Genomic DNA, 14,367 nt, shown 5'->3' on the forward strand with positions numbered 1-14,367 from the left:
CAAAACGATTTTTGAGAAATCGCTATATCTCAGGAACGACTCAACCGATCAGGCTGAGATTTAGCACAGATTTGTATCTCATTGGTACCAACTGTGAGCCAAAATTTCAACTTTTTTGTAATTACGGTTTTGGAGTCATTGACTCCAAACCGTTTTAGACACGCTTCGCGTGCCTAAAACGTCCCTTTTCCACACATTGTGATGAAAAATATCGTTCGATACTCGTGGGAAAAGTGTTTTTTGGCTCGTGGGAGGTTTATAGCACGAGCCGACATAATCCCACGAGCTAAAATAGTATATTTCGTCATTAGGCCGAAAAAAACTTTTTCATCACGCTGTGACGAAAAGTGAACTTTTCGGCACGCTCCGCGTGCCTAAAAGTCCACTTTCCGGCGCATTGTGATGAAAAATATTATTCGTAACTCGTGAAATAGTATATTTCGTAACGAGTGCAAAAAAGTGTGCAAAAAAGAGCCGAAGGCGAGTGATATAATCCCATGAGCTAAAAAACATTTTTTCACGAGTTACGAACAATATTTTTCATCACAATGTGGCGGAAATTGGACTTTTAGGCACGCGGAGCGTGCCGAAAAGTTCACTTTTCGTCACAGCGTGATGAAAAATATTAAGTGTCCATTTTGTCCCATCCTCCGTGCTGCCTCATGCTATACAATATGAAACTCATACTGCACCCTGTGTTATCGAGATAATACTTTAAATTCAGTACAGTATTGATGTCAAGGAATGAAAGGACTGGTAAACTGAATGAATCACTCCCGTCACCTATGATAAAAAAAGCGAAACAGCGCAATCGAATTTTTCAAAAACCCCCCAGTAAAATCCCCATGGCACCTCGACTCCAAAATGTCATAATAAATTTAACCAAAACTCACTCATGGACATTTCGTATTTTTTCGGAAGTTGAAACCCCAGAAAATCCAATAAACTCAAAAATTCGTCCTGTTGAATTTAATTATCCCTTCATCTTTACTTGAAAAAATTCACTTGAAAAATAATACAGAAATTTCGCGATGAAAATGAACAATTTCCACAATTTTCAATGATGAAAGCAGACCTTCACTGACTCAAACGCGTAATCCCACTGATTCAAACCTCCGCGGGAGTTGAGTCAATTGAGCATCAGATCCCCCGGAAGTGACGAAAATATCGTCGGGTGTATCGAGAAGTGTCTTCCTCACGGACACGAAACTCTTGTCTGTGGTAATGTGTTGATCAGCAGGTCGACACAATCAGCAAAATCAGCTCTGACAATTCAGAGTTCAAAACGTTTCACCCCTCATATCTTATGAGTCTGAACAATTCTCGTGACAGTGAGTTTCAGTGAGTGATTTTCCATCTCTCCGTCGAAGTGAGAAATTTTTTGGCGAAAGAAGTTTCATCAGAGATGTTCCGGAGTGCATCGAATTTCGACAAATTGCTTGGTGAGTAATCGAACGTCATAGTGTCAAGATATCTCGACGTTTGCTTTTACTCATTGTTCGTTCACGTTTTTAATGCAGATAAAGCCACGAGTCACTTGCATTTGGATCCAGATTGGCCCACGATATTACAAATTTGTGATGCGATAAGAGCAGGTGATATACAGTGAGTAAATGAATCACTCAAACGGGTATCACTCCCACTTGCATTAAATCCCGAGCCCCCAAAACAAATTTGACCCTGTAAAATGATCAAAGGGAATTCATGAAGATTTATTAATTATTCTTCCAAAAACTGCTGGGGTTCAGCTCTTCATAAATTTGGAGGGGTTTATGAAATTTTTCTATTGAAGAAAAAATGATGAGATATGAAAATTAGATGGAAAATATTTGATACCTTTTTTTCTGCTTGAAAATTCATGAAAAATCTAGAAATTACAATTAATTTTTGGTTTTGCTTCCGAATGGAAGCTTTGAAAATGCAATTTTTTCGATTCTCTAATTTTTTTTCTCAATTTTTCTGGGATTTACGTTTTTGTAAATTTGAAGGGTTTTACAAAATTTGTTTATTGAAGAAAATGATGAAATATGAAAATTGGGCGGAAAGTATTAGATACTTTTGTTTAAAAATTCATGAAAAAGTAAGAAACTAAAATTAAATTTTATTAGTTTTTAATTAAATTTCTCTGGGGTTCACCTTTTTATAAATTTGGGGTCTTGTATGAAATTTTTTCATTGAAGAAGAAGGATGAAATATGAAAATTGGACGGAAAATATTAGATACTGAACTGCTTAAGCTGTGATATTGTGATATTATCATTTTTCATTACGCATTATTGATATAAAACCACAATTTATTGGAGTTTTACTGGAGATATTTTTCTATGGCTTGTGTAGATGTAAAACTGTAATAGTAGCATCAAGGAAATAAAGTCATCTATTCTATTAGATACTTATTGTTTGAAAATTCGTGAACAAATAAGAAATTGAAATTAAATGAAATCCTTATGAACGATAAATTGAATTGCATTGAATTTCAACTAAATAAACACCTGCATCATGACATCACAATGATGCTTAAGATGCTTATTACTATTTTAATACAGACAGGTTGTTAAATCGAGGACCGTTATATTCATAAAGGATATAGATATTCGAAAGAGATAAAATTCTAGAACAATTCAACATTCATTCAATAAAAGTGGTAGATGATATGCAATCGTTTTCTAAAATCGTTTTTGATTCTGTGTATTTTATGCATTTTTGTAATGCATTTCATGTATTTTTATTTTTAAAACCTTATTAAACGAGTTCACTTCGAATTGGAAAGAAAATGTGAAAAACAGTAGATTAATTTCAGAACAGGAAAAATAATTCAAAAACCGCACGGTTTTTATTTTAAGAATCTAACAATTCTGATTTCTAAAACCAAGAATTTTTTTATATAAACGAAATTGTGCTTCAATTAAATTTTCCGTACAAATATACGACATTACAAAAAAATTAATGAGAATTAGAACTATTATTCTACAATGTTGAGCGAAAAATTTTTCACAATAAGTGAAAATTTTACTCATTTTAAAGATTTTTTTCTCGCTGGAATTGAATAGCAAAGAAAGTATAAAGAGGAGTAGATTAATTTCAGAACAGGATACATCATCTATTCAAGAACCCCAAGGGTATTTTTTCAGGACCCCAATCGTTGCGAACTCTAAATTAAGATTTCCTCTGAATAAAGCAAAAAACGCGTCTCAATCTTCAGTACAATTATACTACATTGAAGTAAAAATTACTGAGAATTATAACTTTATTCTATGACGTTGAAGGAAATTTTCTTTTCTAAAAATGAAAATTTCGCTTGCTTCCAGAATTTATTTGTCTGCTAAACTTTATTACCTCAGAATTCTGAAGCCTTTTTACTGGAAACTACACTTTTTTCTCTAAATGCAATGAAATGAAATAACCCAAACCATTACCACTGCACTCAGGCCGAAAGCAGCGCTGGTCCAAATAAAGAAGAAAATAACAAACGCAAACCCCCACGTCGCCTACTACGGCCTCCTGGTCCTCGAGTCGTGTGTGAAAAACTGCGGTGCCCTGATTCACGATGAAATTGGCACGAAGCAGTACATGGAACAACTGAAGGAGTTGGTGAAGACGACAACCCACGAGAACGTGAAGCTGAAAACCCTCGAGTTGATTCAGGCCTGGGCGTTTGCATTCAGGAACAGTCCCAAGTACACTGCTGTCAAGGATACTATGAGCATTATGAAGGCTGAGGGATACGTGTTTCCTCAGTTGAAGGAGAGTGACGCCATGTTCAGTGCTGATACAGCACCTGAGTGGGCGGATGGTGAGGTCTGCCACAGGTGCAGAGTCGGCTTTGGGATGGTCCAGAGGAAGCATCACTGCAGGGCATGTGGACAAGTTTTTTGTGGGCAATGCTCGAACAAAACTTCGACTTTGCCGAAGTTTGGGATTGAGAAGGAAGTGAGAGTTTGTGATGCTTGTTACGAGAACGTTAATAGGTAAATTACTGAATTTCGGATTACTTCACTGACAAGGGAAAGGGCGCGCGCTCCGCGCGCGCATTTAAGGGTGCCCAGTGAATTTGGCGATGACCTTGAAAATTGACATTCACCAACAAAGTTATAATTTTTTTAATTAATATTATTAGACAGATGGTGAACATCGGTGACAATTTTAAAATTTTAGAACTTATGGATATCGAGAAATTAAATAAACAAAATCAGTCTTATACACGGCCTCTTATGGAGTTTTGATTAAATTGAACGTTTCAACCCCCTAGGAACTCAAGAAAAATTTGAAAAAATTTGAAGATATGGGGAATGATGTGTTCAATGTGATGGCGACAAAAAACAATGGAGTACCGGGGTGAATAAGAAAGATATTTCAACCCGCTGTACCCATTTGATCCCATGCTTTCTCGAGGTTCGTCAGGCGAAATAGATGATTTTCCGCATTTATTTTCTCGATGTCTAGTTCCGGTTGCGGGTTTGAAATTTCGTCGGATGGATGAATACATATTTCTCCAATGATGGAGGGAAAGAAAAATTTTTTTTGAATCTTTTTTCAAATTCACTTGGCACCCTTAATTCATGGCCCTCCAGTTAAGCTAAGCTAACTGCTGCATAGATGATTAATATTTATTTATGGTCCATACTTCTCTTCAAGGATCGTTTTCCCTATTAAAAAAGAATGACATATTTTTTGTCGACAATTTTTAAAACGATTCACTTTTGGAGATAATTAGAATTTTAATGGGATGTGGAGAAGAACTTGAAAAATTTGATGATATTATATATATAATATGCTTATATTCCATATAAATAATATAATAATATAATTATTTTGAAAAATATTGATAAAAAATGAAAGTATACATATCAAATATTTTTCTAGATATATTTTTTAATTATAATATTATTATTATTATATTAAATAAATATATAATTAGCATTTTTCCAATTAAAAACGCTTTTTGAAAAAGTTCAGAATTTTTTCTATTTTTTTTATCATTCTATCATAATTTTTGGGAATTTCTACATGATGTACCACTCAATTGACAATTTTGGATTACGAAAGACAAAAAAAATGCAGATAACATTCGAAAGATAGCACACCCGGGCCTTAACACTGAAGTCACCACCGATTTCGAAATTTCAGTATATTCTGCCCTTAATCAACGGAAAGATTAATGAATCCACTGAGAAATCCATTCATCCATCTATAAATCTAATTTATATATCCAATTATTCATCCATTCATGCATTTATAAATCTATCCACTAATTTATCAATAGATTCAGCTATTAATTCATTAATGAGTCAATAAATCCATTTCGATTCATTAATTGTGTCCACTTGTTCTCTAAATGGTCATTGAGATAACCAATCAATTCGTTCAGTTGATTGATAATTCATTTAATTTTCCTTCCAGACCCAGTTCAGCTAATTCAAAGGAGACTGATCTACCAGTGGAATACTTGAGCAGCTCTCTGGCCCAGCAACAACAGGTAAACAAAAAGGGTATTCAAGTAGTAGAAATAAATTCCAGTTGAACCATTGAGTGTAACGGCGAAAAACAAATTCGAAATGCTCAAAAAATGAATTATTCATCATTGATTTTTTAATATAAATTCCAACTTTGATAAATGTAAGGAATTTATTCAAGCCCCGGGTGTACTATCTTTCGAACGCTATCTCGATGTTTTTTTTCATCTTTCGTCATCTGAAATTGCCAATTAAGTCCTGCATCATGCAGAAGTTTTTAAAAATTATAAATGAATAATAAAAAAAAGTAGAAAAATTTCTTAATTTTTTCAAAGAGCATTTTTAATTTATATTCAGAATAAGTTGAATAACAAGAAATTGAAAAATGTATCTGATTTACGGTGACAAATGGCGGCCTGTCACCCAATATCATGCGGGGGGAAGACTGATCTCGTAAATCTTTTTCCACACTGCACAGACATTTATTACGGAAAAGGCGCTTTGAAAAAAGTTGTAATATTTTGGAGAATTTTTCAATCACATTTTTATCACATAAAAATGGCAGATGACTACATACCACTGTTTTGAAAATTGAGATGCCTAGCTGTCACTTCCCATGAGGAGTTAGTGTTTTGTTATCCACCATGGAAAATGACAGTTAATAGATAATTTGCCACAGCGAATCAGATATTTGTAATTTCCACTTTTTTCAACTCATTCTGAATCTCAATTAAAAACGCTCTTGAAAAAGTTCAGAATTATTTACATTTTTTTAAAATCATTCTATCACAATTTTTGGGAATTTCTACATGATATACCACTCAGTTGACAATTTTGGACTACGAAAGATAAAAAAATCCAGATAGCATTCAAAAGATAGTACACCCGGGCCTTAAATTCTTTCTTCAATTATTTCGTTAAAGAGTAGTCTCTCGTTAGGCACAAGTTTTTCGACATGATACGTCATTTGGAGCACGTAGAATCATAAATTATTTATTACAAAGGCCTGGCATTGACGATAATTTTCATATTGGACATGGAATTTTTACTTATTTTTTGCTCATTTTTCGAGATTTATTGTAGGTTTTAATCCTCTTCTTTACTTCGAAATTTTAGCACTTTTTTAAATTCGTATTTCTTTCCTACTACCATTACGATCTTATAGGCTCTCCATTCGTTCGCCTTGCCTCTCCCACTTCTCTCTTCTGATTTTTATCTACGTTACCATGGGCCGTCTTACTCTACGAAAAAAAAAAAATTATTAAAAATGTCAGTTGACTGATCACTAGGTAATAAATGATGATGATCTTGGTGAGCAATTGGTGATGAATGATTCTGCGCAAGCAATTCGAGAGAAGTTTCTCGAAATCGATTTATTGATCGGTGGATAAAATCTCACATTTTTTTCTGGAATAATTTTTTCTAAAATTGTATGATCAATTCAGTAGCGACGTGGAATATTTCCGAATGTAAGAGCGATAGTGAAATTTTCGTGATTACGTTTGTTGTAGATCTCAATCGGCTCTACAAAAAACGTTATAAAAAAAATTTTGTTATCTTCCTTAGATTCCGAGATATTCATTGAAAACCGGCCAATAGTCAAAATTGCCTTGTACCGTTTTGCCACTTCGCTTCTGAATTATTAGAAATCTCAGAGTCGACTTATCACATGATGATGAATGATGATGATCTTGGCGATGAATGATTCTACGAAAATTATTCGAGAGAATCTTCTCGGCGACGATTTATTAACTTACAGATGAAGTTCTCTGACATTCCTTTCTGAAATAATTTACTCCAAAAATGTATGATCAACTATTATTCTGATGGTTCTATTACTGCAATCTCTAGTTTATTCATTCACTGTTCGAACAGTTCATACATGTAATTGAATTAGTATTGGAAAATGGCGTCTTCGGTGTCAGAGGTAGAATTCAATTGCATTTTTTTTCTCTCATTTACTCGGGTCGTTAGCGAATGCCGAATGTATTGGTTTTATGCGTGTTAATTGATGATTTTATGACGATGGTTTGCCAGGTCCCACCCCGGAAGTCAGCGGAAGAGCTTCAGGAAGAGGAGGAGTTCCAGTTGGCATTGGCATTGAGTCAGAGTGAGGCTGAGGAGAAAGAGAAGGAGAAGAAGAGAGTGACTAATTTGTATAAAAATAATACTGCACCTGTGGCTAGGACTTACTCTCCACCTCCATCACCAGTGAGTAATTTTTCTATTTCTGGAGTTGCACATTATTACGGAATTTATTTTCATCGTGGATTTTCTCTGAATCGTGCAGTGAATTTCAATTTGATTGCAATTCCATAATCAAATGAAAAGAAATAAGTTGACATTAACTATCTATAATTACGCAATTATCTTCAGAATAAGTCGTTCGGGAGATGATTACAAATGAATAGGAAGAAATCCTTCATGAAAAGATTAATCATAACAGATCAATTCAATATTTCAAATCTTGTTTAATAATGAAGTATTTTAACAGTCAATAATTTCAAAAAAAAAGTTCTGGAGGCACCCTTTATAAAATCGTTTGCAATAAAAATACAACTCATTCGGGAGATGATTACAAACGAATAAGAAGAAATCCTTCATGAAAAGATCGAACATAAGAGATCAATTCGATATTTAAAATCTTGTTTGATAATTAAGTATTTCAATGGTAAAAGATTTCAAAAGATAATTTCCTGGGACATCTTTCATCAAATCATTTGTCATGAATTTTTTTTTTATAAGATCATTTATTCTAGACATAACTGCAAACATGAAACCCAAGAGATGAAATCAATATTCAAAATCTCACTAAACTTCAAATCATAGTTAACGATTTTAGAGGACAATTCTGAGGGCAATGTTGCACGTACGAAAAAATTTCATGGGAAAATTTCGCGATTTCGTTAGGAAATTCTATTGGATTTTTATTGAACTTTCTGAGTTTTAGGCCGATTCTATTGAAAAATTCTGCAGCTCATCTATGTGTTTTTTAAATCGAAACTCTCAATGATTCTACTGAGATATTCTGTCGGTTCTCAACTCGCAATTTCTAAGCTTTTTTGTTTCTTTTTTTTTTTGAAAGAGATAGAAAATAAAGTTGAAAAAATTAAGCAAATTCATGTCTAAGCATTTCTATTGAAGACGTCTCAATATAAAAAATTGTGTAGAAAGATGAAATTCTACTGACTTTTTTATCAAATTGTTCCAATTGGACTTTTTCTATTAAAAATGCGGACTTCTTCACTACAGTCAGCCAAAAACAAATACAATTTTCAACAAAAGTTCAATAGAAATCCAACAGAATTTTCTCCCGAATTCGCTCAATGTTTCTATATAATTTATTCATTAAATTCGGTAATTGTCTCACAATTTATCTCAAAACAAGCCCCTCACCTTTCCTTTGAAAACAAACCAATGAGGCTTCACCACTCTAGTCTCCAACAATTCAGCCCTCAATTTTCCCCCCAGGGTCCGAGCCCCTCAAAACTCCAAGATGACGAAGCAGTCGACTCAGAGCTCGTAAAATACATGAACCGAAAATACTGGGAGAACCGTTCCTCAAAGCTCGAAGACCACCCAATAATCCGTCCAGATGTCACGTCCCCGTCAGCCCCGAACATCAGTAGTCCAATGCCGCAGCGCCTGGTGGTCGCTAAACAGCAGAACGGTGAAGTCGACACCCAAATGGACGAGTTCGTTACCCACCTGCGGTCCCAGGTCGAGATCTTCGTGAACCGCATGAAGAGCAACTCCTCCCGAGGGCGCTCGATCTCCAACGACAGTTTCTTCCAGGATCTCTTCATGAAGATAACAACGATGCACTCAAAGCTCCTGAAATACATCCAGGAGCACGACGACACCCGAGTCGGTTACGAGGGCCTTCAGGACAAACTCGCCCAGGTGAAGGACGCTCGAGCAGCCCTGGACGCCCTCCGTGAGGAGCACAGAGACAGACTGCGCAGGGAGGCCGAGGAAATCGAGAGGATGAAGCAGCTCCAGATGGCCCAGAAGTTGGACATAATGAGGAAGAAGAAGCAGGAGTACCTGCAGTACCAACGCGAGCTGGCTCTCCAGAAGATCCAGGAACGAGAGAGGGAATTGCAGATGCGCCAGGAGCAGCAGAAGCAGCAGTACATAATGGGGAACTACCAGCCAGTGCCTAACTACATGGGGCCATCCCAGGGCTCCCCAATTCGTCACATGCATTATCCACCTGGTGGCACGTACCCAATGTCCCCAACGAATCAGGGGGTCTACACATATGGTCCACCACCGATGGGCAATTATCCCATGCAGAGCATGCCAGGGATGCCCTATGGAATGCCCCAGATGCCCCCCAACCACCTTCCCCCTCACATGATGCCAAACATGCCTGGAAGCCAGTCAGACCAGCCTCAGGGGTTACCACAGCAGCCTGGAGGCTCCGAAGGGATGATTCCACCCAGGGAGAACATGGGACCACCTGGAATGATGCCACAGATGGCGAATGTTCCCCCAATGCCACAGATTCCAGGGCATCAGATGGGATTGCCTCAGTCCCAGGGGATTCCAGGGGTTCACATGAATCATGGGGCGGGGCAGACCCAACAGATGACACAAATCCCTCCGTTACCAGGTAATCAAGGGCCCATGAGACCTCCTGGGCAGATGGGAATGAGTCAAGGGGTGCCTAGCATGCCTCAACATCCCCCTGGGTCGCAAGGACCACCTGGACCACAAGGAATTCCACAGCAAATGCCCATTCCTAGTCAGACGACTCAACAAATACCCTATCAGCAGCCTGTGGCACCACCACCCGTCGAGCCATCCACAACCACTGAACCTGCGCCCAAAGCCGAAGACAACTCCGCTGAACCGCTGATTTCATTCGATTGATACCATTTATCCATTTTACCTGTTTTCATCACGTGAATGTAGTTGTTTATATTACTGTATCTCTCGGCGATTCATAATTCTCTCTGGTTATTATTTTTCATATATACTGTAAGGATCCGAATAAAAAATATTGTAAGGATGTAAACAAAATTGAATAAACGTATATCAGTCAGTTGAATCATTTTTATTCGTCGATAGAGAAAATTATTCGGTTTTTTTAGCTAAAAAAGTGTCAGCGAACGATTTCGTCACATGTAGACAAGGGTCACCGCCTCTGAAATTTCCAAAGTACTTTTTTATTTTTTAGCGAAAAGTATTAACAAAGTGAAGAGAAATATGTCTGAGTTGAGATTTATAACTCAATGGCTCATAGAGATTATTCAATATTCATCACTTTTCATCCAGTGTGTCGACATAATCTTGAAACAGATTTTACTTTGTTATTGAATTTTTTCCCAGGGCCCGAAGAAGCTAAAATATTTAACGAAACGTTGCAGCTGTGACAAATTAACGAACGTTGTTATATTATTTCTCCAATTTTTTTCTTGATCCAAACTAAATGTTAATGAGCATTGGGACCAATCACAAAATTGATAATCTTAGAATTATAATAATGAGAAAGTTTAATTCGTGATGCAGATGTACTATAATACATATTGTTACGCGCACGAAAATAGTTAACAGAAAAACCTATCGAATTCGTTAGAAAATTCTATTAAATTTCTGTTAAACTTTCTATTAGTTTTTGGCTGATTCTGTTGACATGTTCAATAGAAACCATTCAATAGAAAAAGTCAACAGAATTCGATTTTTCTATATAACTTATTATTTTCATATATTTTCTTTAGAATTTGCTCGATTCAAATTTTTCAAAGTTTTCATTCTATTCAAAGTTTTTTTCATTCTATTTTTCTTTTCTTCTCATCAAGAAAATCAAACGAAAAAACTTAGAAAATTTGAGCCCCGGAAATTCTATAGAAAATATCTGAATAGAATAAGTTATACAGAAAAATTGAATTCTATTGACTTTTTCTACTGAATATTTTCTATTGAACATTTTAGTAGAATCGGCCAAAAACTAATAGGACAATTCAATAGAATTTTCTAACGAATTCGATAGGTTTTTCTATTAAATTTTTTCGTCCGTGTACGTCTCTCGAATAACCAAAAACATTGCAGCGTTGAAGGGGTAAAACAGAATACGTTGAAGATGAGTTTCGATGAATATATTTCAGTCTAAGGAGAACAGAAAGATTATCCTGGAGCCCCTTCCTATATTAAACTGTATAAATCAACCTAAATTAATGCAGTCACATCATTTTCTTGATCAAAATCATGTACCAATTGTCCACAGAAATTGTAATCCCCGCATTCTAATCATAATTAACGTCGCATATATTGATTCCTGGTAAATTGTCATGTACCATCCCCATTACACATTGTGCAGTTCAATTTTTTTCATGTTCAGTTTATTGTGTGGAATTCGACATGTACAATTCAAAGATTTGAGTTTAGGAGAAACAGAAAATCCATAAAACTTGATCCTGAATTGGTGAATTTTGTTTCCATTGAATTACACAAGAATAGTCGAAAATAGGGGAGAGTGGGGCAAAATGGAACAGCCGGAAAACGACTATTTGACGCAATTCAAGCAAAAAAAAATTTTTTTATCAACTTTTGTTTATTAATTTTTTTACTATTGGGAGTACTGGTGAGAATAATAATTTTCTATTCGCTAGAAAAGAACATGCGGTGCAAAGAAATCACTGACATTTGAAACCCCTATATAGGGTAGCGACTACCTCCACGGATGAATCCCACTCCTCTGTTAGATCTCGATCTCAACGTCCAGTAGTCAGCTTGTCCCCTGACTCTCCAGCAGCCAAACTAAGACCTCGTCATCGCTGAGTCTATGCTTTCTCCTCATTCGAAACTCCAAAAGATTTTTCATATATTTCTTCTGTCGAGACGACGATATTAATAATTTTCACTAATTTTATTCACAGTTCTCTTTTCCAGTAATATGAAATATTTCATCTATAATTCAATTGATTAGATTCGGGCGATTCACGGACGAATAAATTTAACAGAAAAACCTATCGAATTCGTTAGAAAATTCTATTGAATTTCTATTGAACTGTTCTATTAGTTTTTGGGCGATTCTATTGAAATGTTCAATAGAAAATATTCATTAAAAAAGTCAGTAGAATTCAATTTTTCTATATAACTTATTCTATTGAGATATTTTCTGTAGAATTTCCTCGGCTCAAATTTTCTAAGTTTTTTCGTTTGATTTTCTTGATGAGAAGAAAAGAAAAATAGAATGAAAAAACTTAGAAAATTCGAGTCGAGCAAATTCTATGGAAAATATATGAAAAAAATAAGTTATATAGAAAAATCGAATAATCTTGACTTTTTCTATTGAACATGTCAATAGAATCAGCCAAAAACTAATAGAACAGTTGAATAGAAATTCAATAGAATTTTCTAACGAATTCGCTAAGTTTTTCTATTAAATTTTTTCGTGCGTGTTGCACTTTTCGTTTTTCATTCGATTGAAATTCAGCATCACATTTTCCTTTTTCCCCCTCTGGGTCTTCCTCTGGATTCGGGATTTTGCTGTTTCATTTTCTTTTCAATTAATCCATCGGTAAAATCATTGACAAAATCTTCTGCCGTCAAAACTTCTCAATAATTTTCCATTCCACTGAATGTACTCCCAATAATAAAAAAAAAAATTAATTAAAAAAAATTGTTTTGCTTGAATTGCACTCTCCCCTACTCGTTGAATTTCCAAGTGCCACGTGGATAATCGTTGGTGCCAGAATAAACCGAGAGATAATCGAAGGATTTGAATGAAAGGATTCGGAGGTTGTGGCAGATTTTTCGAATGATTTATTTAAAATTTAATGAGAAAAATAAGGAAAAAAATCTGCAAAAATCATACTTCAATGATTCACTATGCACTTCAACTTGAACAGAACTTTGAATTGTTTACCTGCAGAAATTTTGTGAAAAAGAATGCAAAAATCCGAAAAATGAAGATTTTCAAAGAGCCTTATTTAGTAATATTTATGCATATATAGGGGAGGGTGGACAGAGTGGAACGAGTACACCCGTAAAACGGGCATAATGGTTGATTATTTGAGGATGTCGGTTATTTGACCCCGTGGTTATTTCGCCACAACCACCCCCAACACGATGAAAAAAGTGAAAAACAATGCATAAAACAACGTCGTTCCACATTGGCCCACCCTCCCCTATTCGGCATGTGTACAGTAAAATCCAATGAAAAGTCAATCTGTTGAGATTTGCGTCAAGAGAACACTTTTGAAGATTCCATCAATGAAAAAAATCAAAACCTAATTTTCTCTGTTTTTACACTAAAACTGAAGTAGTAAACTCATCATCACAATAAATAAAGACCCCTGTAATTTTGACATTTCCATGCGGTCTCTGCTTAATGCAAAACATCAAATGTGTTAAAAAATTAATGGACCCTTATGCATAGTAGGTAATTTTGTCGATAAATCATTAGAATCTAAGGGGATAGAAAAATTACCTTTAGCCAAAAAAGAGCCGTAGGAAAAGTCCTCTAATCCCCTGAAGGAGAGACCGCAGCGAAATTTGAAATATGCAGGGGTTTAGGGTTATTTTCTATGGTTAAGAAATGAAAAAAAATCAAGTTTCAATTTTTTCCAATGACGGCATGTGGCTGTACAGACACAAAATCTTTAAAATAGTTCCCTTACCAGCATTTTTGATGGATTGACTTAAATTTTGGTTTCCGTACACATAATATATTAACGAAAAAAAATATGTTTTTTGTTTCAATTCAAATTTTTCCATCTTTTTCTCAAAATTGATAGACAATTGTATTTTACTATGGTGCAAATTTAAGGCTATGACACACCAATGAACTACAATTTTCATTTTTTTGATCATTAGTATGGCAGTTTTGAAAAATAAGTAATTAAAAAATATATTTTTTAATAAAATCGAAAAATTGAAATTTTTCATAAAGCTCACATATTTTT

General features: G+C 35.2%; 1 protein-coding gene across 1 annotated transcript; it reads left to right on the plus strand.

Moving 5' to 3' along the window:
* The first annotated feature begins 1,208 nt into the window (after positions 1–1,208).
* Positions 1,209–10,508, plus strand: LOC107038748 (hepatocyte growth factor-regulated tyrosine kinase substrate). Its single transcript, XM_015258003.1, has 6 exons — positions 1,209–1,442; positions 1,521–1,605; positions 3,428–3,967; positions 5,400–5,475; positions 7,490–7,663; positions 8,924–10,508. The coding sequence occupies exons 1-6, from the start codon at positions 1,406–1,408 to the stop codon at positions 10,328–10,330; spliced, it is 2,319 nt and encodes a 772-aa protein (XP_015113489.1). The 5' UTR covers positions 1,209–1,405; the 3' UTR covers positions 10,331–10,508.
* Positions 10,509–14,367: the final 3,859 nt, after the last annotated feature.

Source organism: Diachasma alloeum, unplaced genomic scaffold, assembly GCF_001412515.2.
Source record: "Diachasma alloeum isolate Michigan unplaced genomic scaffold, Dall2.0 Dall_scaffold_00288, whole genome shotgun sequence".
NCBI lineage: Eukaryota > Metazoa > Arthropoda > Insecta > Hymenoptera > Braconidae > Diachasma > Diachasma alloeum.